The sequence below is a fragment of the Malania oleifera genome, chromosome 1 (assembly GCF_029873635.1).
Source record: "Malania oleifera isolate guangnan ecotype guangnan chromosome 1, ASM2987363v1, whole genome shotgun sequence".
NCBI lineage: Eukaryota > Viridiplantae > Streptophyta > Magnoliopsida > Santalales > Ximeniaceae > Malania > Malania oleifera.
The window spans coordinates 97,281,161-97,308,594 of NC_080417.1; the positions used below are offsets into that span (position 1 = coordinate 97,281,161).

Sequence of the window (27,434 nt, forward strand, 5' to 3'; positions counted from 1 at the left end):
CTCAGCATTTTGAAAAATCTTTTGAGAGTTTGTTTATAAAGTTTTCCAAAGCATTCATTCAAAACATCATCTGGGAAAACTTAGTATAGCTTGTAAACTTTGACATCTTCATTCCTAGATCTAAAAGCTTGCTTAAATTATTTGACAAAACTTGTTTTGCAAGCTTAAACCCTAGTCTCTGTTGTGCTTATTATCTGATAAATATCTGTTGATATTTTTGCTTAGGGTTTCATTGCTCCTTTGGTTATGTTTAATTGCTAGATTATTTGAATCAAAGGAATTCACTCTCATGTATATACAAGTATATACCCATTGGTTGAGAGTTGAAATATTGCTTAACCCAATCTCACTTGAGCATAAATATCATATCATATGTGAGTGTATTAATTGATTGTGTGTAGTGGTACATATTTGCTTAGTATAAGAAGCATATTTGTTTGTACGAAAAATATCATATCTATTGCATTCCTGACCTGCGGTCGGAAAAGGAGGACTTGCCTTATGAAAAGTTCCAGACTGACTCAGACATGATTAAGAGAACTAGGTATACCATCCTAGTAAGATGTTGTATTAGGTGTCGTTCCACTCATTAAGCGAGCCATACTGGAATCCTCTTACTTGTGAACTTGATGTAGGGACGTAGGCAGTATTGGTCGAACATCGATAACATATCTGGTGTAGCCTTTATTTTTTCGCACTCTCAATTTCAGCATATGTATGTTTTACGCTTGATTCATTATATGTAGTACATGTGTTTGATTGTTTGAATATCTGATTAGGTTTATAATTATATATAAAGACCCTAGGCTTGTGTAATACTGTTTGTGGAATTTGAATTAATCTAAGAGAAAAGTTTTAAATACTCAATTCACCCTCTCTTGGGAATACACCAATTACAACACAATATATAACAAATTCAAGGAAGTAAAATAGGAAAACAAAATAACCCTAACCTCAAAATTGGGAGTTTCCAAATGATGCTTCCAATCAACAAATTGAATGTGTTAGATACTAATTAATGAATCAAACTAACGAATATTTGAATCAAACTAACAAAATTTTCAATCAAACTAACAAATCTGAATTCAATAATATAAGAGCTTAAGGGTTTAAGAGTTAAGCTACATACCTTATCTCCCTTTTTTATACCTTTCTCCCCAAAGTTCGACGAACAACATTGAGCTCTCCAAAGGTCACCTGCTCAGGCATCCAATCGTTTGATCACTGTTCCTCTGCCCTCTGTTGTGCAACACTCCTCTACAACTCCACGATTCGTGAGAAAATGAAGGAGGAAGAAGACTTTGAACAAATGAGCGTCAAACGCCGTTCCATTTTTCAAGCAAAATTTATTGGGTGGTTCAGCGAGATTTAAACATGTCATGCGTTAAGAGCAGGAAGTCCTTTTCATTTAAAACTTATATAATAAGATTTGAGATGCATCAATACAGGAAAACAGTTCCCAAAAATTAAAAAAGGAAAAAACTCTTTTTACGAGGCTCTCTAAAAGTTTGGACTTTTAAAATGATCTCATGTTGGAAATTTATGGGGAATTGTAATTTTGAGTTCGCAAATCGCCAATTTGATAGCTTCTCTGCATTGAAATACTCAAAATTCAAAACCTGGTTTTACAGAGGGGTTGGCGACCTCCTTGTCTGTCCATTTAGCTAGTGTCCTCTGTTCGCTGATTGAGATTGGTGCTTGGGTGATGTTCAGCTGAGAATTGAGACAAGTAATATGGCAGGGATGGGGAAGAAGGTCGTAAGAGAAATTAGTGAGGCTTCTCGCTTCATTTGTACTGTAGGGTTCTGGAGAATGGCTGTGTTGTGGATATTCTCTCTTCTTATCTCCTACTTCAAGTTGTTGACCCGAACCTTCTTCTCTGGAAATCGTGACTCCTATACCCGATGCCCTCCTCTGCGTATGCCGCCATCAACCACTGCTGCTTGGCCCATCTGCATCATCACTGGTGTAAGCCTTCAATCAGTTGAAATATTTCCACCCCAATTGATAAATTGTATTAAGGGTTTCTTACAAATCGTTCTCCCATGTTCTTGCTGAATATTATGTTCATAATTCAACCACATTCCTTATTGTTTTTTTTTTTTTTTTTCCTGGGTTTGTTGGTTTCAGGCTACATCAGGTTTGGGAGCAGCGGCTGCCCATGCTCTTTCAAAGGAAGGTTTCTATATTATTCTGGGTAATCTGACCATCCTCCATTATTTTAATCCACACTCACTCAATTCAGCATGTTGTATGGTACATTTGCTTTCAGCTGTAATCTGATATACTTTGTCACAAGCACTGAGACGAACAAAACAAATATGTTGCATGAAAAGGTACTTTTTAACAACTTCTTACTCTCCATAGGATAACAACCTCTTACTCTCCATAGGACAGTATCTACCTTTCCCAGGATCTGTTAAACTACCTGAGAACTAGTGGCCTAAATTGAATTAAAGAGACCCCCCATCTGCTACAAAAAGGCAAGCCTCTATCCATAACTTGCAGCTCAGATAAACCACTGAGCTCTGTAAATGCAAAATCAAAAGTTGGTGTGCATCTGAAATCTCTTAAATCCACCCAAAGATGAACTGAATGAGGCATCAGTATTTAGAACCATGCAGCCTGCATCAGGAGACCACTGCCTGCAAGCATTCCTAGAAATTTGCAATACCAGCATGAGACGCAAATACAATGCAATGCCAACATGGCAATACGGAAATTTTTAAAAAAAGAAAAAAGAGAATACGGCACACCAAGGATACATTAATTAATTAGTATATATATATATATATATATTGAGGAAATTTTTTCATTTTAGATGACAAATATTGAGACAATTTGAATTTAAAATGAAACATAAGCATCATTCACACACAACTATCAATAGCACATTTTACAAGCTATAGTTATACAGTCATCAACTGCATTCATATTATAGAATGCTTTTTGCGACCTCTTAGCTTGGCCTTTATTGTGCGTTGGACTTCTTTTAGGGGGCAATCGTTTGTCGGATGCTTTTTGAGATCAAGAGAGTAGGGAGGAAATTAGAAGGTTGGAAGATGGTTTGCCTTTCGTTGGGGGTAGGATCACTCTCATTAGTGCTTCCCTTTCTAATACTCCTGTTTCCTTTTTATCCCTTTCCAAAATTCCTGCTAGAGTGGCCAAGACCCTCAAGACAATCAGGAGATATTTCTTGTGGTATGGTTTTTGGGAGGATAAGAGGGATCACCTTGTCAGCTGGGAACCTTGATATTGATATGAGACACAAATACAACACCATATTGGCACTACAATACGACAATTTTGAAAAAATGAAGATATGCCATGGCAAGGATACGCTGATTAGGTTTTTCCTTTTAGATGGAAAATATTGTGGTAATTTTGATTTAAAATGAAATATAACCATCATTCATGCAAAATCATCAATTACACATTTTACAAACTAGATTTGTACAATCATCAACTACATTCATGTTATAGAATATTGGTCCAACTAAAAAGAACAAGTCAAGGACATGGCTGACATCTTGACTTTCAATCTCTCAACTTCTCCTCAGGTTTTTTGGGGGCTTTTGTTAACATTGTTAATGGAGGCAATGAAACACCATATTTCGGTGTAAGAAGTGTCCCACAGTGTCGTCTTTTTGTTAGGAAGTGTCTGGAACTGGAAGTGCCTCAATGGTGTCCAAAAATAAAAATTAATTAATTAATTTCCTATGCATGTTGGATACATGTCAGAGACTGTCAGGCAGGTGTCATTATCTGACAGTAGTCAGATACTAACACTTTAGGCTTCCAAAAATGTCAGTGTTTCCCAGTGGGAGGTGGTCAGGAGACCTAAATTTGAAAGGAAGGTGGGGGGTGGTGCTTGGAAATATGGTTTCTAAAAGAAATCTGTTTAATTGGAAAATGGTTATGGAGGTTCCCCAAGTCTAGCTCCTTCCTGCATCAAGTTATTAAGAGCAGGTATGGAATGCAATAGAATGGGTGGGATACTGAGGGGATTGGCAATGTTACTCATGTGAGCCCCTGGAAGTTTGTTTTCTAGGCTTTTCTTTTCTTTCCTATTACTCACTTTATAGTGGGTAATGGTAATAGAATTCAATTCTGGGAGGATACTTGGGTTGGTGAGACGTTGGAGCTGTTGGTGCCGCATTTACTTAAATTTTCTCCTACTCATAATGCTCCAATTTCTGCTTCTATCTCCCTGAATGGGGATCTTTTTCTTGGGATTTCCATTTCTTTAGGAGTCTCAATGAAAGAGAGGTCTATGAGCTTACCTCTTTATTGGATTTGCTGGATTCTTTTTTCCCTAATTTGAGGGGGGATATAATGCTGTGGGTTGGGGATTCTTCAGGTCTTTTTCTTCAATTTTTTTTTTCTTAATCATCTTTTAAAATCTTCAAATCCCAGCTCTTTTGCCTGAGCAAAGCTGTTTGGAAAGCAACAGTTTCTTTCAACTGGGCTTTTATCTGGACTGTTGTCCTAAATAGAATTAATATAAATGACTTGCTATAGAATAGGAGACCTCATAGTCCAGAAGTTTGTGTGCTGTCCCATGAGGCAAATTAAATTAATATTTATCTTTTTATTCATTGTTGGGTAGCAAGGTGTCTTTGGAATTCTTTGTTCTCCTGTTACGGTGAGGATTGGGTAGCTCAGCAGAATGCATATGATTTTTTTTTGGTGAATTTTTGGGGTCTTGGAACGAGTAAAAGAGGCAGGATTTTTTGGACATGTGCTCTTTTTGCTATTTTGTGGGTTCCTTGGCTCAAAAAGAGTGCAAGGATCTTCAAAGATTGGAAGACTCCTCTGCCTTTTCTTTGGGAGAAAGTTCCTTTTTTTGATTATTTTTGGGCACATTCTTTTGGGGTTTTGGAGGAGTATTGCTGTCGGATGTTCAAAGGGATTGGAAGGCAGCATTGCTGTAATTTTGTTTTTCACTTTTCATGGAGGATATCTTATCCTCTTCTTCTTGTAATTATTTCTTTTTTGAATGAAGTTGTTTTATTTATCCAAAAAAAATGACAACGAGAGAATAAAAGCCGAATCTGGAAACAAGCCTGCCCAATACCAGGTGATGCCAACTAACCATAGGCTGAGAATTTCTCATTGCTTGCCAAGCACTTTTAATAAAGAAGAAACCTTGCTTGTCTGGCACCCATGCAAATTATCTTCTTCCTGATACTTCATCAAACTGTGCCAATAAGTGGGCTAACTTCTGCATGTTTGCATCTTTTTCCCTTTGTCGTGAAAGGAAAAAGTTTATTAGTAAAATATGAATTAGAACTATAGTGTCAGTAAAGCATAATTACAAGCAAGAGTAGCATAAACATAATGAAAGTTCTGGTGTGTTGCGGAATTGGTTCATTTATGACATGTGTGAGTTGGAAGTGGAGATGGCCATAGATGGTGAATTTGGGGAAGAGAACTCATAAATGTTGCAAGTCCATAGCTAGAATCATAACTCCGATGCAGAGTTTTGCAAGGGCTCAAGTATCTCCTGAAATGGTTAATGTGGGATGGAAACATGAATTATTAACCCATCAGCCATAGCTTGGGTAGCATCACTCTGCATTGATGAGCATAGGGACGATAGCAGTCACCTGATGTATTGTGTGGATGTGTATTGCTATTCTGCCTCCTTGCATATTTTGTTAACCGCCATGCCAACCTTGCCATCCCTATTCCCTTTTTAATAGCTAGATGGAGAAATATGGTAGGCATCCACATTGTAATGAACCGGATAAGGTGTGACTCATGGGCATGGTTGCTGAGATCCAGATTCACAAAGAAAGTGCCATTTTGGAGCAGGTCCTGAGTTGCAAGTGGATTTGTTCATGTTGACCCAAAACAACAATCATTCTGATGCCCCAATGGTGCCATAAGGCCCATAACATAAATTTGATATGGCCAAATAGAACTACAGCTGATTCATCCAACATATTATGTGGTAGAAGTTCAATCAGTCTTGAGCTTGCATGCTAGTTGAGTAATCCTGAGCAATAATTTCAGATGCAAACAAAACACCGGGGCAATTTCAAAATAGTTGTTCCATCATTTCCTCACATTGTAAATAGATTGGGCATATGGCCATGTTAATAATATAATTGCCAGACAGACTCAGCCAAGTAGGTGGGATACCCATAAGTATCTTCCACAGAAACGTGTTGAGGTTAGGGATCAATGGTAGTTTCCACATTCTTGCCCAGGTGGCTTCTGTGGAGGTAATTAGAATGATCTCTATTTGGGGAATATAACCCATCAAAGCTATGCTTCCAAATAAGTGATGACTGTATAGAACTATTTGGAACCAAGTTTGGAGCCAGCGATCAGTGAGTTCCTCCATGAACAGAGTCCCCCAACAACTTCAAGCAGAACTTGTCCATGCTCATTGAATAGGACACACATATAATCATTTTCAAGGTGGGTATTGTTAAAGCAAATGTTGGAAACCCCCAGCAGCTGCAAACAGAACTTATTATTGATCGTTGAATAAGGCATAGAAAAACCACTGATCTCTAACTGAATAAACTTCCACCCATAAATAACACTTGTCCAGCCGCAAGATGCACTGGAAGAGGGATGTAGTGGTAAGCCAGTGCCGGAAACCATATTGTGACAGTATTTGGCCCGGGGGAGGCTGCAGGTAAGTAAATCTGCAGATATGGCCATTTGCCATGCCTGTTTTTCCAGTAGAGCCTTGTTGAACACTTAGTGTCACGAAATCCCATGCCACTGGTAGTTTTGGGGCCACATAAGATAGACTATCTACACCAATGCAACTTCTTCTGCTAGTCATAAACTGAGTGCAGTGGCAACAGATGTCCTGACATATTGATGCAGGGATCTTGAAAGATGACATGATGTACACTGGTAGAGTTTGCAAGATGGATATGATTAAAATTTCATGGTTTGGGAAGAAGAGGGACTTCACCTTTGAGCCTGGAAGTTTCTGAGAAGCCATCACCCATCCATATTAGCTCACTTGTACTTATGCCATGTAATAGGAATTTCCAAATATGGATTGGGTGTTTGAAATATTTTGACTTTCAGGCTTTTAGCTGACATTGAAATATCTTCTTAAAGCAAGGCAGTGTGTTCAGACTGGAAAAAAGTTCATGCCTGTGGAATTTATCGCTTGCCCTACCAGACTACTGTAAGGACACAAGATATGGGATGATATGGCACAGCTATCAGAAGTGATCCTGAAAAAAATGTACAGCATTGGCATACATGAGACAATCAATAGGAGGGATATTCTGTGCCAGAGAAATAATGGGCAGTGCTGTAAAATGTTGGTGCATTCCAATGAAGCGACAAAGCATTTGCACAAATAATGATTAAATGGGTGATAGGGGATCACCTTGATGGAGTCCCTTATGTGGCTGGAGTGGTGGAGTAGGCGATCCACTAAATAATACTTGATAAGAAATTTAATACACTGATTGATATACTGAATCCATGATGTTGGCAATCCAATTTTGACCAAGAACCATTCTAGAACCCTTCAACTGAGTTTATTATAAGCCTTACTCATAACTATTTTAAATCCAACGAAAAAATCTTGACCATTCTTCTTCCGGTTGGTTTCCAAAAGCTCATGCTCAAGAAGAATATTATCAGAAACAAGAGACAACCCTGCCTGGAACAAACATCATTCGATGAGCAGAAATAAGTCCTGGGATGATGGATTTGAGCCAGTTAACCATGATCTTGGGTATGATTTTACAAAGGATATTAGATAAACTAATTGGTTAAAACTCAACTACTGATTTCAGATTATTAGTCTTGGAATGGGAAGTAAAAATGTCTTAAATGTTTCTTTGATAAAACTTGAGGGGGAAAAAAAGCCAATTTCCATTCTTGCGATAGCGATTTTTGTCAGGGTTAGAAATGTTGATGAAAAAATAGCAGGTATACTATCTAGATCCCATGCTTTAGGTGTACCCAGTGCAAACTGGTTTGCTACTTAATGCAAGCAGGTACCGGCCTATGAACCCATCTATCATACTCCCACTGCTCAATGATCTATGGACTCATTGCAAGCTGGTAATTCCGTACAAGTTCCATGAGAGATTCAGCCTGAGGGAGGAAGATGCCAAAAATGTCTGTGCAAGATAACAACCTTTATCTAATGCAGTTTCAATTGGCGCAGACTTCAGCCTTAATAAAGGTCCATAATGTTTGCTTTCGAGGACTTTTATTTGATACTTGTACTCCATAAACCGCAATATTCTGTTCAATAATTCTAGAGTTTGGAGGATCTTCTAAATGCCATGCCTCACAATATTGGCACCGTGTTTATGGGCTGTCCCACCAAAGCCATGAAATTTTTGTCTTGAAACTGTACTGTTCACTGCCTTACTAGCTCGAGGCATTATCAACCTAAGTTTCGTTACCTAATGGATATGAAGTTTACTTCATGCCCCAGGCTTCACAAAGATTTGAATGATTTTGGCTTGTCTAATTGTTTCTTTTGTGACTTTCGTCCAAATGTGCACTTTAGTGGTGCTTTGTTGTTGGCATGGGATTAGGAATTTCTTTTCGTCTCTATCCTTTGATGAGAATATGTGAACACTATATGAAATAGAATGGCTAACTCTATCATAAAGATAACAAAAGAGGTTTTAAGTGAATCTAGAGGGAGATACTTGGGCAGTAAAGAAAGTTGGTAATGGGATCAAGATGTCCAAAAAGTCATAAAGACAAAAAAAAAAACTGGTATAAACCATGGCAAAGTTGTAGAAATATAGAAAATCTTAAAAAGTATAAAGAGGCAAGAAAAAATGCAAAAAAGCTATTAATGAAGCTAAACATAGAGCTTATGATACTTTATATACTATACTAGATACAAAAGGAGAAAAAGACATTTATAAACTCGCTAGAGTTAAATAAATAAAATGCAAAAATTTAGGCAATATAAAATGTCTAAAGGACGAGAATGATAATGTCTTTATCAAAGTAGTAGACATAAAAGAGAGGTGGTGGAGATACTTTAATTAGTTGTTTAATGAAAACCAAGCTAAAAGCTTGAGCTTGGAAGTGACAAATGAGGAAAATACTAAAAATATGAGATTTGTTCGCAAAATTAGAGTCTTGAAGTTAAGATGACTTTAAAAAAGATGATAAGTGGGAAATCTATAGGACTAGATAACATACCAATTGAAGTTTGGAAAATTTAGGGGATAAAGAAAGTATATGGTTAACTAATCTATTTAACACTATAATTAAAACCAATAAAATACCAGAGGAATGGAGGAAAAACATGTTTAATACTTTTATACAAAAGCAAAGGCGATATTCAAAATTGTAATAACTATTGCAGAATTAAGATTATGAGTCATACGATGAAACTATGGGAAAAGGTAGTTGAACTAAGAATAAGACTTGAAATGAGAGTTTCAAAGTTGGTTTTATGCCTAGGAGATCGACAACAGAAGTGATTTATCTTTTAAGAAGATTAATGGAAAAGTTTATAGAAAAGAAGGGAGTCTGCAGTAGATGGAGTCACAACTGATGCTAGGACTGTAGGAGGTAAATCTAGAGAATTTCTAGTCACAATAGGTGTACAAGGTTCTACTTTGTGTCCTTATCTTTTTGCTTTAGTGATTGATGAACTAACTAAAGAATATCCAAAACGAGATCCCTTGGTCTATGTTGTTTGCAGATGATATTGTCTTGATTGATGAAAGGATAGTATGGAATTTAAGTTAGAACTTTGGAGAACCGTTTTAAAGTCTAAACTCTTAAAGGTTTTAGGATGAGTAGGAATAAGACAAAATATATGAAACGTAATTCAATAATGTAAGGTGGAGTATTGGAGAGAAGATTAAACTTGATAATCGAGAAATTAATGGCACTAGTAGATTGTGATATCTTGGATCTATTATAAAAGTCGAAGGGGAAATTGAAGAGGGTGTAATACATAGAGTTAAAGCGGGTTGGGTAAAATGGAGGAATGCATCAAGCATGTTGTGTAATAGTCGAATACCCTTAAAATTAAAAGGAGTTCTATAAGATGGCTATAAGGTCAGCCATGCTTTATGAATAAGAATGTTGGGCAACTAAGAAACACATGTACATAAAGTAAAAGTTTCTACAATGATAATGTTAAGATGGATGAGTGGTATAACATTATAAGATAAATTAAGGAACGAACATATACACAATAAATAGGCATAGCACTAGTCAAATACAAGATAAGAGAGTGGCGCCTTAGATGGTTTGGGCATTTGAAACATAGGCTTAGTAGCAGACTTGTGAGGAGGAGTGAGTTAATTATTGTTTTTGGTATTAAAAGGGGTAGTGGTAGAATTTAATAGTTCTTAAGCTAGAGGAGGAAAATGCTTTCGATCGGGGTGAATTGGTGGAAAAGGATTCTTGTAGCCAACCCCACCTAGTGGGACTTAAGGCTTGTTGTTGTTGTTCTTGTATCCTTGATGCGTAGGATCATTGCTTTTCTTTTTTTCATTAAATTGGATCATCATGATATCTCAATAGAAGATGTATCTTTTATTTGTGAGTATCCTAAACTGCATTCCTGTTACTTGCTTTTGGAGCAAATAGTTGGAACTCTCTAATAGACCTACTGTGGTTATATATAGGTGATTTTAACCAAATCCTATCCCTGTGAGATTAATTAAGTTTCCAGCTATCTACAATTTTGGGCACGAAGATTTTCAAACCCATATTTTTCATGCACATTGAATGGATTTGCATACTGGTTATATTTGGAGTTTGGACACATAACTGACAAGGCAATGCTTGTGTATAGGAATGCCTGGATGGAGCAATGATCAATGCCTAATGGTTATAATTTGGGTATTGTACGATCAGATCGCTCGCCACTAAGTCCCATCATAGAACTCGACCCTCCTATTGGGCCTAGACCTTTTTGATTTAAAGCTATATGACTGCAGCACCAAGACTTTCACCATCTTGTCTTTTCTGCATGGACCCAACAGTTGTCTGGATTCGCTGCGTATCAAAACAAATTGCTAAGAAATTGCAAATACTATGAAATTAGTTGATTCAGTGGAATCGGCTGTGTTTGGATGACTACGAGACTATTAATCTTCTCACAAACTTTTTTGCATCTTACTCAGCTATATCTGAATAATTAGTAATACTGCATGTAGGATAGTTTACGTGAGACGAACTGAAATAATTAGTTGGATTTTGAACATTTTTTCTGGGAACAAAAAGCATACGTTCGTTGATTTCTCCAAGGGGATTGAAATACAAGATATTTTCACTTATCTACCCTTAATGCCTCTTAGTGAATTGCATCTTAATGCTACCGGACAATAATGCAACTTGGATACGTGATCCCATACGGCTTCCCCAGATGGTTAGGGACCATTTTCTGTCAAACATGATACATCTCCAACTGAGGATTGGGATGCATTCTGTGAAACTGTGGAAGATTTGGAATGGCCGACACTTCCTGCAGAGCAATGTCACCAGTTGGACTGCCCCACAACATCTATCAAAATTGAGACAACTTTTTTTCAATTGGGTTCATTTAAAGCACTGGGTCCAGATGGTATGCCTGTTATTTTTTATCATCTCTAACATCTAACCATGCAAAAAGTGCTATCACAAGACTGGTAATTGGCTTTTTTTTGGTCAAATTTTCTCTTCAAAGAAATGAAGAAGACATTTTTAGTTCTCATTCCCAAGACTAATACCCATAAAATTAAAAGGAATGAACATATTCGCAGTAAGTTAGGTGTAGCTCTTATAAAAGATAAAATAAGGGAGGGACAATTCAAATGGTCTGGACACTTGCAACATAGGCCATATAGTGCGCCAGTGAGGAAGAATGAGTTAGTTGCTGTGAGGAGCAATAGAAAGGGTAGGGGCAGACCTAAAATAACTTGGAATGACATAGTAAGGATTTAATAGCCTTGAATCTGTAAAAAAAAAAATGGTCCATGATCGCATAAATTGGCAAAAAAGGATTCATATAGCTGACCCCACCTAGTGGGATTTAAGGCTTGGTTTTGTTGTTATTGTTGTTGTTGTTGTATCCAAGATTATGTTTAACTGGCTTAAATTGATCATTCTAGAGCTTATTTCTCTCCATCAAGCGGCGTTTTTACCAAGCAAGGTTGTCCCTAATAATATTCTTCTTGAGCATGAACTTTTGGAAACTATACGGGAGAGAGGCAGTGATGATTTTCCAGTTAGCCTTAAAGATGTCATGAGTAAGGCCTTTGACAAACTCAGTTGGAAGTTTCTGGGATGGGTTTTAGTCATGGTTGCATTTTGGAACAATAAATAGCTTCTAAGTTCTAATTAATGCCACTGCTGATTTTTTGGTGTAGTTGGCGAGCATTAGACCCTTTTTAAAAAATATAATCATACAATATGAATCAATGTCAATATTGAAATTTATTTTTAAAAAACATTCAATGTTTGATGATAAAGTCTGTCCACCTCAGAGACCAATTCTACCCTTACCAATTTATTGCACTAGTTTCATCACTGTAGATATGAGGGGCGGGATCTTAGTTATGCAGATCACACCTCATTTTTGTTTAGTGATGAAAAGCTGGTTTGTTTAAGCATCATGGAAAGCATTTTAGCATTTTCAAATCATGAGTCTAGTGTAGTTCCTCAAAACTGTGGTCAAGTTACATTCTTGAGCAATGTAATTTGACTGTCAAAATAACTTTCCAAGAAAAATAAAATTAACATTTTTCTCTTCCATCTATAAAAGGATTAAGAAACAAAAAGACACATACGGCATCAATTTTACCTTAAAATTGGGATTTAATTGGTATGCAGTAAGTCTAGAAAGTTTGAAGCCATTTACTCTAAATTAAAGAGAAGGAACTCATTTACTTGGCACAAGCTAAGTGGTAGTAAATTTGGACTTATACAAATTGATTGGAATGCTAATACAGGAGTCAATATTACTTGCTCGAGTCCTTTGAAATTTGTGTCTCAAATCTACCGTTTTTTCTTTCATAATGTTCATTATAAAGTGGATAATGGAGAGAGAATCTGCCATTGGGAGGATCATCAGATTGGGGATGTGCCTTTGTCGATTGGATTCCCTTGTCTTTTTTGGTTATCTACCCTTCATGAGTCCTATCTCAACCTTCCTCATTTTGCAAGAGGATGGCCATTCATGGGATTTTCATTTGGGAGGAATCCAAATGAGAGAAAAACTAATGAGCTTGCTTCTTTGGCTATTGTGCTTGATTCTTTTCGTGTTCAATTTGGAAGTAATAAACATATTTGGAGTTTGGATTCTTGTGGGGATTTCTCACGCAAATCTTTCTTTCCTCATTTGATCCATGACCCTAAAGTTAGCCCTTTTTCCTTTTGTGTTTAATCTCGAAAGCTGAAGTTTCTTCAAAGATCAAGGCCTTTTCTTGGACTGCAATCCTGGAGAAAATCAACACTAATGATTTGCTTTAGAAGTGAAGACTTAACAAAGTCCTGTCACCTGATGTTTGTGTCCTTTGGTTTAGTTGTGGGAAAACTGTGTCACTTGTTTTTATATTGTCCCTGCCCTTGGGTTCAATGGAATTACTTAGAATTTTTTGTTAGAATGGGTCTGCCCTGGTTCTTTGAAGAGTAGGCGTTTTGGTGAGGGGAAAGGAAGGACAGTTTTGTGGCGCTGTTCTGTTCTGGCTATTATTTAGGGTGTTTGGTTGGAAAGAAATGCTAGTTATCTTTAGAGGTGTTGCCCCTTCCAGTAGCATGCTTTGGTGCAGACTGGTTTTCCTTGCATCCCTTTGGTGCCTCAGCAAATGGATTCTTTCTTCATGTTTGTTTAGATGATGTGTAGTGGGATTATTTAGTATTAAATAATTAGAATGTCTTGTATTTACTTTCTTTTTGCTCAGCTGTTTTCCTTTTGTTGTGGGAAGATGCCTTGTTCTCCCTGGTTTCTTTGTTGTACCCGCCCTTTCTTCCTTTAATATAATTCTTTAGTTGTGCAAAAAAAAAAAAAAAAAACAGAAATAGTTTTATTTAGGTAATTGGAATCTTCTCCATAGTTTGACATTCCTGTATCACCAAGTTCCTTTGATATTTTTTCAGGAGGATTAAAATTATTGGCTGTGATTGTTTTCACTTAATCATGCAGATATCATTTTTCTCTATTTATTAGCAAGATTGACTTCTTATTAATATCCAAATTTTATAAGGGAAATTCATTTCATGTCTTCAGCTGGACGTTCTTCTGATTTGTTATCAAAGGTAAAACTCATTCATATGTTTTTTTGTGATTTTGCTTCCGCAATTATGCATATTTCTCAATATTTTCTCTTCCTGTTTGTGTGATAGACTGTGACAGAGATTAAACAATGGGACAAAGATGCACATATCAAATGCTTTCAGGTTGACTTTTCATCCTTCTGCTCAATCCTAAAGTTCGTAGAGTCCCTTAAGCAATGGCTTTCAGATTCAGACATGCATCATTCAGTACAGCTCCTGATAAACAATGCAGGAATACTTGCAACCTCGTGTCGATTCACAGTTGACGGACATGATCAGTAATTATCTCAAATTTTATCTTTTCAACTTTGATATGCTGTTCCTAATATGCTTTGACAAATACTTCATCTATTATACAGTGTCAAGTTGACAATGATTGCACTCAGGTGTATGCTATACATTATACTGCTAATTTATACAACTTGACATAGCTTATAAGCTTTTGGTAATGTTTCTTCTTATGAAAACTGCTCAATCATGCAGTTGCATTACCCTTTTTTTTTTTTTTTCATTATAAAAGAAGGATTCATTAATAGAAGAAGACCATACAGCTAAGAGAATAAGACATCTCCTTAACAAAGTCTGGAAAGTCCAGATAAAAAAACACAAAGGAACAACTTGCTAGAGAACAAAAGAGAAAAAAACCATCATGAATCAACACTCCAGCTCAAAACGCCAATTGCGCTGAATATCAAACAAGCTCACCCCCTTAAAATTCCCTTGTCCCACACACCAAAGAGAAGCCAAGTAAATGTATCTTTTCCCAAAGCAGAAACTGAGCCTTCTTACTCCCTAGAAAAATGTGTGCATTACCCTCAATCCACAGCCCCCAAAAATTGCAAAAAAAAAGCACATTTCCAAAGTGTTGCCCTATCCCGTTTCCTGCCAAATCCAGCAAAAGTCACTGCCAAAAAATCCTCCACTGTCTTAGAACTCACCGAACATTCGCATAAAATACCAAATAACTTATTCCAAACACTCCAAGCATAGTCACAATGAATGAATAAATGCGATGATGATTTTGAACAATTAAAGCAGAGAACACATATGTCTGGAGATATAGCCTTCAAAGGTCTCCTAACCTGCAGCAAGTTATTGGTATTGATTCTATCAAGCGCAACCAACCAGTTGAAAGCCTTAATTTTAAAGGGGACCTATTCAAAAAATCACAAAAAGATTTGCACGAATATACCCTCAAAGGATTTGAAGATGTAGACCATCTATCCTCTAAAGAAAAATGTCAGTTATTCAACAGGACTAGCAAAGAGGATAGCTCTCCCATCTCCCTACATTTAACGATCTATGGAAGTGGAAATCCCAAGAAGGCAAAGGACCACTTGGATCAACAACAAAAGAAGAAATGGACTCATAGACAGAAAAAGGCATGGAAAGAGGTGGATAAAACTACAATCCCCAACCAAGGATTTTTCCAAAATTGGATTTTATTACCTCTTCCCACTAGGAATTATAACTCTGAGAGATAGCTTTCTGCAGACTCTCCAAAGAACATCTAAATCTCAATTTAGTATCTCACCCATTTTTGTCTAATCCATACTTAATTTTAACAACCAAATGCCATGGAGATGAGTTCTCTAGTGGAAACTGCCAAAGCCATTTAGCCAAAAGAGTTGTGTTTTTAGACTCCAGATTTCCCACCCTTCTATTTAGACCTACCCACCACTCCCTAACTAACCAGATGATCCCTACTACCCCCTTCCTCCGACCATAAAAAATCTCTCATAATCTTCTCAGTCTTATTAGCAACCCCTGCCAGAATCTTAAAAATCAAAAGAAAATATAAAGGGATACTAGAAAGATAGACCTGGATTAAAGTGCTTCTACCACCAAGAGGAAAAAGAGCACCTTTCCACCCATATAATCTCTTAAGAAACCCTTTCCACAACAAGATCCCAAAGCGAACAGATCTAGGGTTACCCCCCAAAGGAACCCCAAGATAGGACAGTGACCATGCCAAAACACTACACCCCACCTCCGTAGATAGCTGCCTAACATTCTCAAAAACCATATTGACAATTGCTGATAACGCTCTTACCCATATTAATCATAAGTCTAGAAACTTTCTCGAAAAAATGGAGATCTAAAATATTCTTAAAGGATGGTTCATGATCCTCTGGAAAGAAGATAGTATCATCAGCAAATTGAAGGTGCGAACCCTTGACCCCTTCTCTCCCCACTTCCAAGATTTTCACTAAACCTCTATCCATTGTCCTATCCGCCATCCTGCTCAAAGAATCAGCCACTAAAACAAACAAAAATGGGGAAAGAGGGTTACATTGCCTAATCCCTCTCGTAGCCTTAAACTAACATTTATACTCACCATTTACTAATATCGAGTGGCTCACATTAAGCAAGCAGCCTCTAATCCAAAGTTGCCATCTCTCTCCAAACCCTTTCCTTACAAAGATCTTACCCAGGAACTTCCAATTCACTCTATTATAAGCTTTATCAAAATCCAAGTTAAAGATGATACCCTTCTTCTTCCTCCAGTGAATATTCTCCACAATTTGATTAGCAACCAAAACAGCATCCACAATTTGCCACCCCCCACAAATGCACTCTCAGCCTTACAAATTGTCCTATCAAGCACCATACTCAGCCTATTAGCTAACACTCTAGTGATTGAAATGAGGAATAGCTTCCCAAGAGGGGGGGTGAAGTGAATTCTTTTTAAATTTAATGATTTTTAAGCTATTGATTTTAATTACCTAGAAAACAAGATATATAAACGATAACTACACTTAAAAATACTGAAATTTAAATTCACAAGTCAATTAATGAAATCAACATAATTCAATCATTCAACCAAAAATATTAGAGTTTTAGTTGATTTTGCAGTAAACTCTTAGTATGCACTTTACTTGATCAAGATTTCCGCAGATTAACCAACGTATTCCCTTTTTGGGTTTCCGAAAATGATTAATCAAAACGTACTTTCTAAATATCAAGTACCTTTATTTCTTTCTCACTTAAGAATTTGCAACCTGCACATTTAAATCATACCACAATAGCAAGTAAATAATATAAAGTAAAGCAGAGAGAAAGACACAAGATTTTTACTAGGTTCGGCTTCAACACAGCCTACGTCCTCGCCTTTGGCAAAACACCAAAGGATTCCACTATATCAGTTCCGTTACCTGGTGCAACAATACCAATTTACAACCACTCCTTCTGTCAGGCTAGAGTCCGCCTCTCCAAACAATAACCCCTTTTTTGGTCCAACAATTCAACAACTCTGAATTATTTAAGAATGATGATAAAGAAATTTGTGTACAAAAGAGAACTCTCACAATAGAGTAGATTAGTACAATGATCAGCTCACTTATACTCCAAAGTAATTCAAATATAAGAAATTTGAAGCTCAACGCTTAGTATGAATTACCAAATGATTTTTCAAAGAAAATGAAAGATTCTGATTTTTTAAAGCTTTGCTTCAAAAATATAAATCAATATCAGATCAGAAAGTTTAAGCACAAGAAAATTTTAGATCCTTTGAGAAATTTGAATATTTGAAAATCACTTGATCTAAAAACCTTTGAAAAGTAGCTTGATCTAAAAACCTTGAAGGTTGCTTGATCTTAAACTTTGAAGATTGTTGGATCTAAAACTTTGAAGATTTCTGGATCTGAAACTTTTGAAGATTTCTGGATTTGAAACTTTTGAGAATTGCTTAATTTCAAAAACCTTTCAATATTGCCTCTATGATCATTATATTAAACCTTTGAAGCTTTTGACTATTTATAGATGTTTTTAGATGCCATCCATTACTCCCAAAGATTCCTAAAATTCATTTCCAAATATTTTGAAATAAATATGTTTAAAAACATGGTTTAATAAAATCTTCCCTTCTTAAGCCCTTTTTATTTATTAAAAAAAAATACTTTTTAGAGTATATATGTTTAAAAAATCTTTTTTGATTTTCTATGAGCTTCAAACCACTTTATATTTGAGTTTAACCTTTGAAGTACTTACATTAAGAACATCCTAAAATATAATTCTTTAATCTTCAATCTTGTTCTTCCATCATCTTTGTTGTTTCAATCTTTTATTTGAGTTTTTCACCAGTATAATTTTATTCCTTATGCTCTTTGTAATCCATAAGCTTTTCTTTTTGTTCTTCAAGGATTCTTTGTAATCCATAAACTATACTTGTGTTCTTCAATAATTCTTTGTAATCCATAGGCTTCTTTATGCACTTGGGCTTTGTCACTTTTCTGAAAAAATTTACTTGAAACATATTAAAGATATCATTGATTTGTTATCATCAAAATAAGAATTGTAAGCCTTATTAGGCCAACAGTGATGATTTTATAAACACTGGAAACTAAGCTAATAGGTCTATAGTCCAAAATCTTAATAAATTTATTCTTCTTCGGCACGAGAGTTATGAAAGTGGAATTGATATTCTTACATAAAATCCCATTCTCGTTAAATTTATTAAATACCTAAAGCAAATCATCCTTAAATCACCTTCCAACAATCTTGGAAGAAAGCCATATTAAAATCGTGTAGTCCTAAAGCTTCATCATTCTCCATTCCAAAAAACGTGGCCCTCACTTCCTCTTCCTTGAAAGGTTTTTCCAACCAACCAATCTCCTCGCCAGATAAAGGATCCCACTCTAAACCTTCAATTATTGGTCTATTAACATCCTCCTCACAATACAAATTAGAATAAAAATTAGTGATTTCAGCAGCAATTTGACTCTGATCAGTTATGATGACCCCCCCTATCCACTTCCAACTCTTTGATCAAATTCTTCTTCATTTTACCTGTCACTATCCTATGGAAAAATCTAGAATTACAATCACCATCTCTGATCCATTTAAACTTCGTTTTTTGCCTCCAACTTCTCATTTCTTTGAAAATCACCTCCTCCAACTCATTCTTCAAAGATACTCTTCTCATCTCTTCCTCCCCCGATAAAGTATTATCTTCTTCCTTGCTATCAAACTCAACCCACTCTCTTAAGGTGCTAGCCTTTGTAAACTTTAAGTATCCGAACACCTTCCTATTCCATTCTTTCAACTTCTCTTTTAACTTTTTAAGCTTTTGCATGAATTTAAAGCCTTCCCAACTCCTCTCCACATCCTCATTCCAAGAATTCCTAACTAAGGGCTAAAGGGAATTGTGATCCAGCCGCATATTTCCAAACCTAAAAGGAGTAGGTCCCCAGGAAACCTTTCTCAATTCCAACAAAATGGGGAAGTGGTCAAAAGTGGGCCTAGGTAAAATAGATTGAGAGAGATTAGGGAACTTGTCCTTCATCTCCTTAGAAAAGGAATCTATCAAGCATACTCGCCACCGCTCTAGCCCCACCCACCAACCACGTAAAATTAGCATTATCAAGAGGAAGGTCTCTCAAACCACAACTACCTAATAAAAGATTCAAAACTCAGCATAGTAGCAGTAACTCTATCACCTCCTTTCTTCTGTCAAGGAAACCTGATCACATTGAAATCACTTCCCATATCCCAATTAGGAGCACAAAAGTCGTACAGATAACCAAGCTCATCCCAAAAAGAGTTCCTAAGGGTTATGTTTGGTTCATGGAATGCTTATTCGTAGGAATAGGTTGGTTATAATAGGTTAGTTACAATTAATTATACACAAAAAAAGAAAAAAGAAAATTTTGTTACCGTAAAACAAGTAACAAAGTGAAACTTTTTATGAATCCATAAAAGGAATAGACGAGGAATAACTATTCCCAAATTTCACCATGGGAATGTCTATTCTTTTCTTATTACATGTTGGATGAAATAATAAGGAATATACAAGGAGTAGCTATTACATTTATTCCTAAAATTTCTCATTATATTCCATCTTATTTCAAGGAATAGTTATTCTGCGAACCAAACATAACCTAATAATTATATTTCAGTTGCTTCAGTCTTCTGTATTTAAGAACTTATGCATGTTGTCTTTTCTTGTGTTTACTAGTTACATACTATGATTACAGGCTCTATATTTTTCTTTATGTCTATATACAAAAATATACTGTGTCATGGAAATTGAAGTAGAAAAGGCATATTTTTGTCACTGAGGCCTACGGATTGTATGCTGATAACTTCACTATGTTTTTCAGAATGATGGGAACAAATTACATGGGTGCATTCTCTGTGACCAAGCTTCTACTACCACTTCTTGAAAACAGCCCAATTCCTTCTCGGATAATTAATGTTACATCCTTTACACATCTAAATGGTGAGAATTATTTGGTTATTTATGTATGTGCCCTTTTTCAGTTATCAATTAATGGAACAATGCATTCCTCCATGTTATCATACCCGAAAATTCCAGTGGAGCAATATGATATTTGATCTCAGACACAGCTTTGAGTATGCCAACATGATAAAATATTGGTCTTGATAGATGTTGCATGCCTGCGAATGTGCAGAGAACCAACTTGGTGAAAAAATTTGCCTGCCCCATATCAGGCAAAGAATGCACTGAAATGGTTGGTCATTGGCCATTTGACAATGACAAGATGCTTGATATATCAACATGAGAGAGAGAGAGAGAGAGAGAGTATATTGTGTTTGAAGTGTTATCCTGCATGTTGGCGTCCAAAATGGCAAAAATGCTCATTGGCATGTTTGACATGGCAAGAATTGCTAGTTTGGTTGTTCTTATTTCTCAACTTATTAGGATGTGTCAGGAGTTTCTATATTTTCTGGAGGGAGCAAACTCACATATTGTCTCCAGTATTTAATGTACAGATCAACAAGGAAACTGTTTCTGGAAAGTGCTTCTCAAAAGTGAAACAATACCCTTGTGCTCATATATATGAGTTTTCCAAGTGTAAGCCACATCATAAAGTTCACTCTTCTTATTCTTTGTATTAATCTTAACTAAAACATGTCATATTCTTTGTTGATAGTATGTTTACTGCTGTTCTCCTATGAGCTTCATCGGCAACTTGCATTGATGGATAAATCTCACCTGGTATCTGTCAAGTACGCCCACAAATTTGCTTTATTTTTTTTCTTGGTAAATTTACAAGTACTTCGTGAAAGTGAAAACTACCTGTCATTAAGGTGCATTTTTTTTGGAAAAAAAAATGTAGATGATTTTATAGGGAAGTATGAAGGGATTTTATTATACTTATGTATGTTTTGGTCCTTCGATGGATGCTTATAGTTGACAAGTTGCAGTTGAAAGGATTTCTTTTGGGTGGTCAAACACATTCTTTTAATTCTAAAATGAAAAATACCAGAAATGCATATAAGAGATCATAGATGATAGCTTGGATTGCTAAGCTTTGCCCATGAACAAGAATGTGGTTTTGAGGAGTATTATTTTGAGTGATTGATGCTTATCTCTCTATATCATTAAAGACATGGCCGACATTATGTACGAGAGGTGGTTGTGGCAGACTGCAATCTGGGTTGATGTGCTAAAGCATAGGGAAAAGTTAATAGAAGGCTAGTTGCCTAAAATTTTTTACAATGATCGTGAAAGTCACAAGTAGTTGCATGCAGAAGATAATCATTAGGTTTCAGGGTTGATGGCACTAATATACTTCATCGCACATAGGTTGGACATTGTTAAAACTAGGCTATTATAAGATGATGGTTGAATGGAATTGAGGACTTGGAAAACTAAACATCATGGGCTGGATTATTTACATATTAGATAAACTACAGAAGTATGTTTCACAAGCTTTTCTGGCAATGTTTGTTCTTGGTATTGGAAATAGTTCGCATTATATTCTAGTTCACTTCTGAAACTGTGCACTGTCTTATTACCTGTTTGGTATAGTTGATTTCTTTAATGTAGTGCTGAGACAAAAGACCATGAGTTGCACATGGAGGGTAGAGATTCTCATTGGGCTATTTGCGGGGAATCTTTTGGTCAAATGATTGCATCAAGATATGCTGGTTTCTTGAAAGATTTATGTTCTATAAATGCATCTATTTTTTTCTGTCCCAAATAAATTCAATAATTTGCATATAGTTATTATGTTATTGACTATTTATGAGTTATTTGCTTTTAGCTCTTCAATCATTTGAAAATTCTCTGCAAATGCTTCTCTCTGTTTCTTATCTCTTTCTTTTCAAGTCTCAACCAGCATAATAGCCATTTTTCTCTGTTCTTGCCACTTTTAACTGACATGTTTTCTGACAATTAGCTTGTGATAGCAAATTCTCTTACCTAAATTGTTCCTGGGGCCTAATAAATCCTCTTTTTTCAATACTTGTTGCTGAGATGTAACTACAGTATACTTGTTTCTTTGTTTATACCATCTGGTGAGATGTATAGGTGATTTTGCCTTCTTTCTTTCTTTAAAGCATCCAACTGAATATTATAGAAACCTTTCACTGCTGTCACCCCTTGTGTTCAATCTTTGATTCTTTCTGATCTCATGCATTATGTTATAGGTCTTTTTTTCTATATTTCTTATGTCATAACTTGCCTGATACCATAAACAGCACATTTCTGTTTCAATGAAGCCTTTGTTCCCGCTTTGTTGTTTTGAAATCATGTTAAATCTTACCCTGTATTTGGGAGCATGGTGAATTTGGACCTTGGATTTGGATTTGTGTGGTTTGGCAATACGTATTTTCTTCCAAATACATATAAATTTAAATCCGAGCCATGAAATCGGTGCTCCAAACACTATTTATCATTGAAATTACAACTTTTCTATCCAAAAATACTCTTAATCGTATTGGTTTCTGACTTGAATAATGTGCTTCTGATTTTGTTCATTATTGAAGTGCCGCGGATCCTGGAGCAGTGGAAACCAACATCATGCGAGAAATTCCTTCATATCTTTCGCATATAGCATTTATAGCGTTGAAACTTCTGGGTCTGTTGCAGCCAGCTGAAAGTGGGGTCAGTTCTATTCTTGATGCAGCTCTTGCCCCTCCAGTAAGTTTCTCATTTTTTTCTAATATTTGCTTCATCTGAATTGCAAATCAGAGTGAAACAAGTTGGTATTCTGATTAGGTGTGTGTAGAAATCCCGAGGATAATTAGAAATCCCGAGAATAATGGGCCAATGATACTAGAGATTGTATAGGGATTTCTAGTCTAATATTTAGGCAGATTTCATGCTCCTATTTTAGGCAATTCTTTCCTTATTGATATACGGTTTGTATTATTTATAGAGGAGTGATTGTACAGAATTAATTCAAGAAATACAGAAATTATTCATTCTGATTTCATGGTATCAGAGCTAGGAGATTAAACCTAGCTATCAATGGCAGAAACTGCCAGCCAAAGCAGAGGGTTGATAACCTCTGAATCTCACGAAGGTGAGAACGAAGCTATCTCCACCATGGGCTCAACAGGACTCGACAACTCGTCCTTCCAGCTCACGGTGGAGAAGATGAATGGCAAGAACTTCCGAGAATGGGCACAATCGATCAAACTTGTGATCGATGGCAAGGGAAAGTTGGGATTTCTTACTGGCGAGACACAGAGACATGCCCCAACCGAAGCTGCTGCCCTTCAAAAATGGAAATCGGAGAACTCCATGGTCACGGCGTGGCTGGTGAACTTCATGAAGCCTTTGATCGGGAGGCCTTATCTTTTCTTGCCGTTGGTGAAGGAAGTTTGGGATGCCGTCTGTGAGACTTACTCCGACGCCGAGAACTCCTCCCAAATCTTTGAGCTTAAGACAAGACTTTGGCAAATGAAGCAGGGAGAAAGGGAGGTTATGGATTACTATATGGAGATGATTGCTCTTTGTTAGGAACTTGATCTGAGTTTCGAAGAAGAGTGGGAATGCTTGGGAGATAGTCTCCAATGTAAAAAACGCCTCGAAAATGAATGGGTGTTTGAGTTTCTTGTTGGTTTAAATCGGACCCTTGATGATGTCTGTGGAAGAATCCTTGGTCGTCGTCCTTTACCATCAACACGTGAAGTTTTCTCATAAATGAGACGAGAAGGAAGTAGGCGTAAGGCAATGCTAAGGGAGACTGTCTCTATTGGATCAAAAATGTCTGCCTTGGTGTCTCGAGGGACTCTTCCAGGATCTAGCTCAAGACAACAGAAGGGACGCATGTGGTGTGAACATTGTCGAAAAACTGGCCACACTAAGGAGACATGTTGGGAGATACCCAAGAAACCAGTTGACTGGAAGCCATGGTAATGCAACAAAAATCGGGGCTACCAAGCCACAATTGATAATCCAATCGAGAAACCTCAAGGGGAGAAAAGCAGTAATAGTTCCAATTCAAGCGGTGCATTTAACTCTGAGCAGTTGGAACAACTCTACAAGATGTTCTCTACCTTTTAGACTTCGGGTCAGTCTTCCACAAATATTTCGTCGGGTTCTTTAGCCCAAAGAGCTAATTTTTTGCAAGCCTTGAGTATAACCTCTAGATCCAAAACTCCTTGGATTATTGATTCTGGTGCCTCTAATCACACGACCGATGCATATTATCTTTTCTCATCATATTTACCCTGTGTTGGAAATTTGAAAGTTAAAATTGTAGATGGATCACTCTCGTTTGTCGTAGGTAAAGGGAATATCCGACTCTCTAACTCTATCACACTAGAGTCTGTTCTTCATGTTCCTAATTTATCCTGCAACTTACTTTCCATTAGTTAGTTAACTAAAAATTCCGATTGTTTTGCTAAATTTCTTCCCTCTCATTATGGTTTTCAGGACCTATCATCGGGGAAGACGATTGACAGTGCTAAGGAGTGTGAGAGACTCTACTACTTTGAGGAGGCTAATGTGAGTGAACAACATCAAATTGCTATCTATGATTCTGCATCTGTTCTTAAGGATAGTGATATTTTGTTATGGCATTTTAGAATGGGTCATCCCAATTTCCAGTATTTGAGAAAGTTGTTTCCTTCCATTTGTTCGAATAAAACATCATTTAATTTTCAATGTGAGATTTGTGAAATTGCAAAACACCAACGTACTTCTTTCCTAAAGTCCAAATACAAACCAACCTCACTGTTTACTATGATTCGCAGTGATGTATGAGGCCCGTCTAGCACTCAATCGTACCCACACAAAATGGTTTGTTACTTTTATTGATAACCACGCTTGTATTTGTTGGGTATACTTGTTGAACGACAAAACTGAAGTGCGTTCTGTGTTTATTAATTTTCATTCCATGATTCAAACACAATTTCACATGAAAATTCAAATTATGCATACAGATAATGGCACAGAATATTTTAATTGTATTCTGGGAAATTATCTCCAGGAACATGGAATAATTCATCAAAGTTCTTGTGTCGACACCCCCCAACAAAATGGGGTTGCTGAACGAAAAAATAGACATATCTTTGAAGTAGCTTGTGCATTGTTGTTTACTACAAATATGCCAAAAATGTTTTGGGGTGATGCCATTCTCACAGCTACATATCTCATTAATAGAATGCCTAATCGAGTTCTCTCTTTTGCCTCACCCCTTCAAAATTCCAAGCATTTTTTCCAAACTCTCATCTTAGCTCAAATCTCTCTCTCAAACTGTTTGGTTGTACTGCGTTTGTCCATATACATCATCGACATAACTGGATCCACGCGCCCTCAAGTGTGTTTTTCTTGGCTATTCTCCTACCCAAAAAGGGTACAAATGTTATGATCCTGCAACAAAAAGGGTATTTGTTAGTCTTGATATTACTTTCTTTGAAACTACTCCTTTCTTCCAAAAGCCCTCGCTTCAGGGGGGAGACTTTGAGCAGTAAAGAAGCTCAAGTTTTGGACTTCAATACCTTTATTACTGAACCTGAACATGTCCCAAACACTGAACTTGTCCCAAACACTGAGCCTATCTTGCAAAATGCTTCTAATATGCCAAATACAAAAGAAAACTTGAATTCAGGGGGAGATTCCGGAAAACAATATAACAAGGAGATACTTGTCTACTCAAGAAAGCCAAAATTAAAGGACACAAAGAATATCATACCTAAGGCACCAAAAGAGTCAGAATCAGTGATAGATCCAAGCAACCATGAGTCTTCATCCACTCCTGATCAAGTAATGTCTTCAAGAAATCTTGGGTCCTCCTTTGATAAATCTACAGAAGCTTATCTCAATTTACCCATTGCTCTCAGAAAACAAACTCGGTAATGTACTAGACATCCTATTTCAAAATTCATGTTTTACAATACTTTGTCTATAGGGTGACCTCTAATCTTGACAGGATAAAAATTCCAAAGAATATTCAGGAAGCTCTTGAGATCCCTGAATGGAGAGAGGTAGTTATGGAGGAAATGCGGGCCTTAAAAAAAAATGGAACGTGGAATGTGATGAATCTACCGAGAGGGAAGAAACCAGTGGGCTGCAAATGGGTGTTCATTGTGAAATACAAAGTTGATGGGCAATGGAACGGTACAAAGCCCGCCTTGTTGCAAAAGGGTGTACTCAATCCTATGGCATTGACTACACAGAGACTTTTGCACCCGTGGCAAAACTAAATACCGTCCAAGTTCTCCTAGCCTTGGTAGCCAACCTAGATTGGCCACTCCAACAACTTGACATCAAGAATGCTTTTCTAAATGGCGAACTAGAAGAAGAAGTCTTCATGACAATACCAGTAGGCTTTTGTAAAAGGGGTGGAGAAAACAAAGTATGCAAACTCAAAAGGTCCCTGTATGGACTCAAATAGTCTCCAAGAGCCTAGTTCGATAGATTTACAAAGGTGATTAGAAGCCAAGGATATCGGCAAGGACAATCAGACCATACTATGTTCTTCAGGCAGTCTAAAGATGGGAAGAATACGATTCTGATTGTATATGTCGATGACATCATCCTAACTGGAGACAACATAGCATGGACATGTTGAAGAAAGTCTTGGCCACTGAATTTGAGGTAAAAAGATTTGGGACAAATGTGGTATTTTTTGGGGATGGAAGTTGCTAGATCAAAGAAGGGAATCAATGTTTCTTAGAGGAAGTATGTCCTAGACCTCCTAACTAAAACCGGCATGCTTGGGTTTAAACCAAGCGATACTCCCATTGAAGCAAGAAAAAGAAGAGAAGACATCGGGAAACCTATTGAACGAGGAAGGTATCAAAGATTAGTTGGCAAACTAATTTACTTATCACACTCTAGACCCGACATTGCATTTCCAATAACTGCGGTGAGTCAACACATGCATTCACCAAGGGAAAGTCACCCAGAAGCAGTGTACAGGATTCTTAGATATCTCAAGGGATCTCCGGGCAAAGGACTATTCTTCAAAAAATGTGAAAGGAAAGGTCCG

The 27,434-nt window shown here is 36.7% G+C and overlaps 1 protein-coding gene across 3 annotated transcripts in view; it reads left to right on the top strand.

Moving 5' to 3' along the window:
• Nucleotides 1–1,447: 1,447 nt before the first annotated feature.
• LOC131162358 (uncharacterized) overlaps nucleotides 1,448–27,434 on the top strand; it is a 28,348-nt gene continuing 2,361 nt past the window's right edge. The window contains exons 1-8 of one of the 3 annotated variants that reach the window (XM_058118741.1): nucleotides 1,448–1,968; nucleotides 2,131–2,197; nucleotides 14,195–14,223; nucleotides 14,311–14,519; nucleotides 20,343–20,461; nucleotides 20,906–21,058; nucleotides 21,138–21,213; nucleotides 22,978–23,131. In XM_058118741.1, coding sequence (XP_057974724.1) covers nucleotides 1,735–1,968; nucleotides 2,131–2,197; nucleotides 14,195–14,223; nucleotides 14,311–14,519; nucleotides 20,343–20,461; nucleotides 20,906–21,058; nucleotides 21,138–21,213; nucleotides 22,978–23,131 — 1,041 coding nt within the window. In that variant the 5' untranslated portion in view covers nucleotides 1,448–1,734. Of the gene's footprint in view, nucleotides 1,969–2,130; nucleotides 2,198–14,194; nucleotides 14,224–14,310; nucleotides 14,520–20,342; nucleotides 20,462–20,905; nucleotides 21,059–21,137; nucleotides 21,214–22,977; nucleotides 23,132–27,434 lie in introns of those variants that run through there. The other 2 variants (XM_058118751.1, XM_058118761.1) reach the window with 2 other exon arrangements.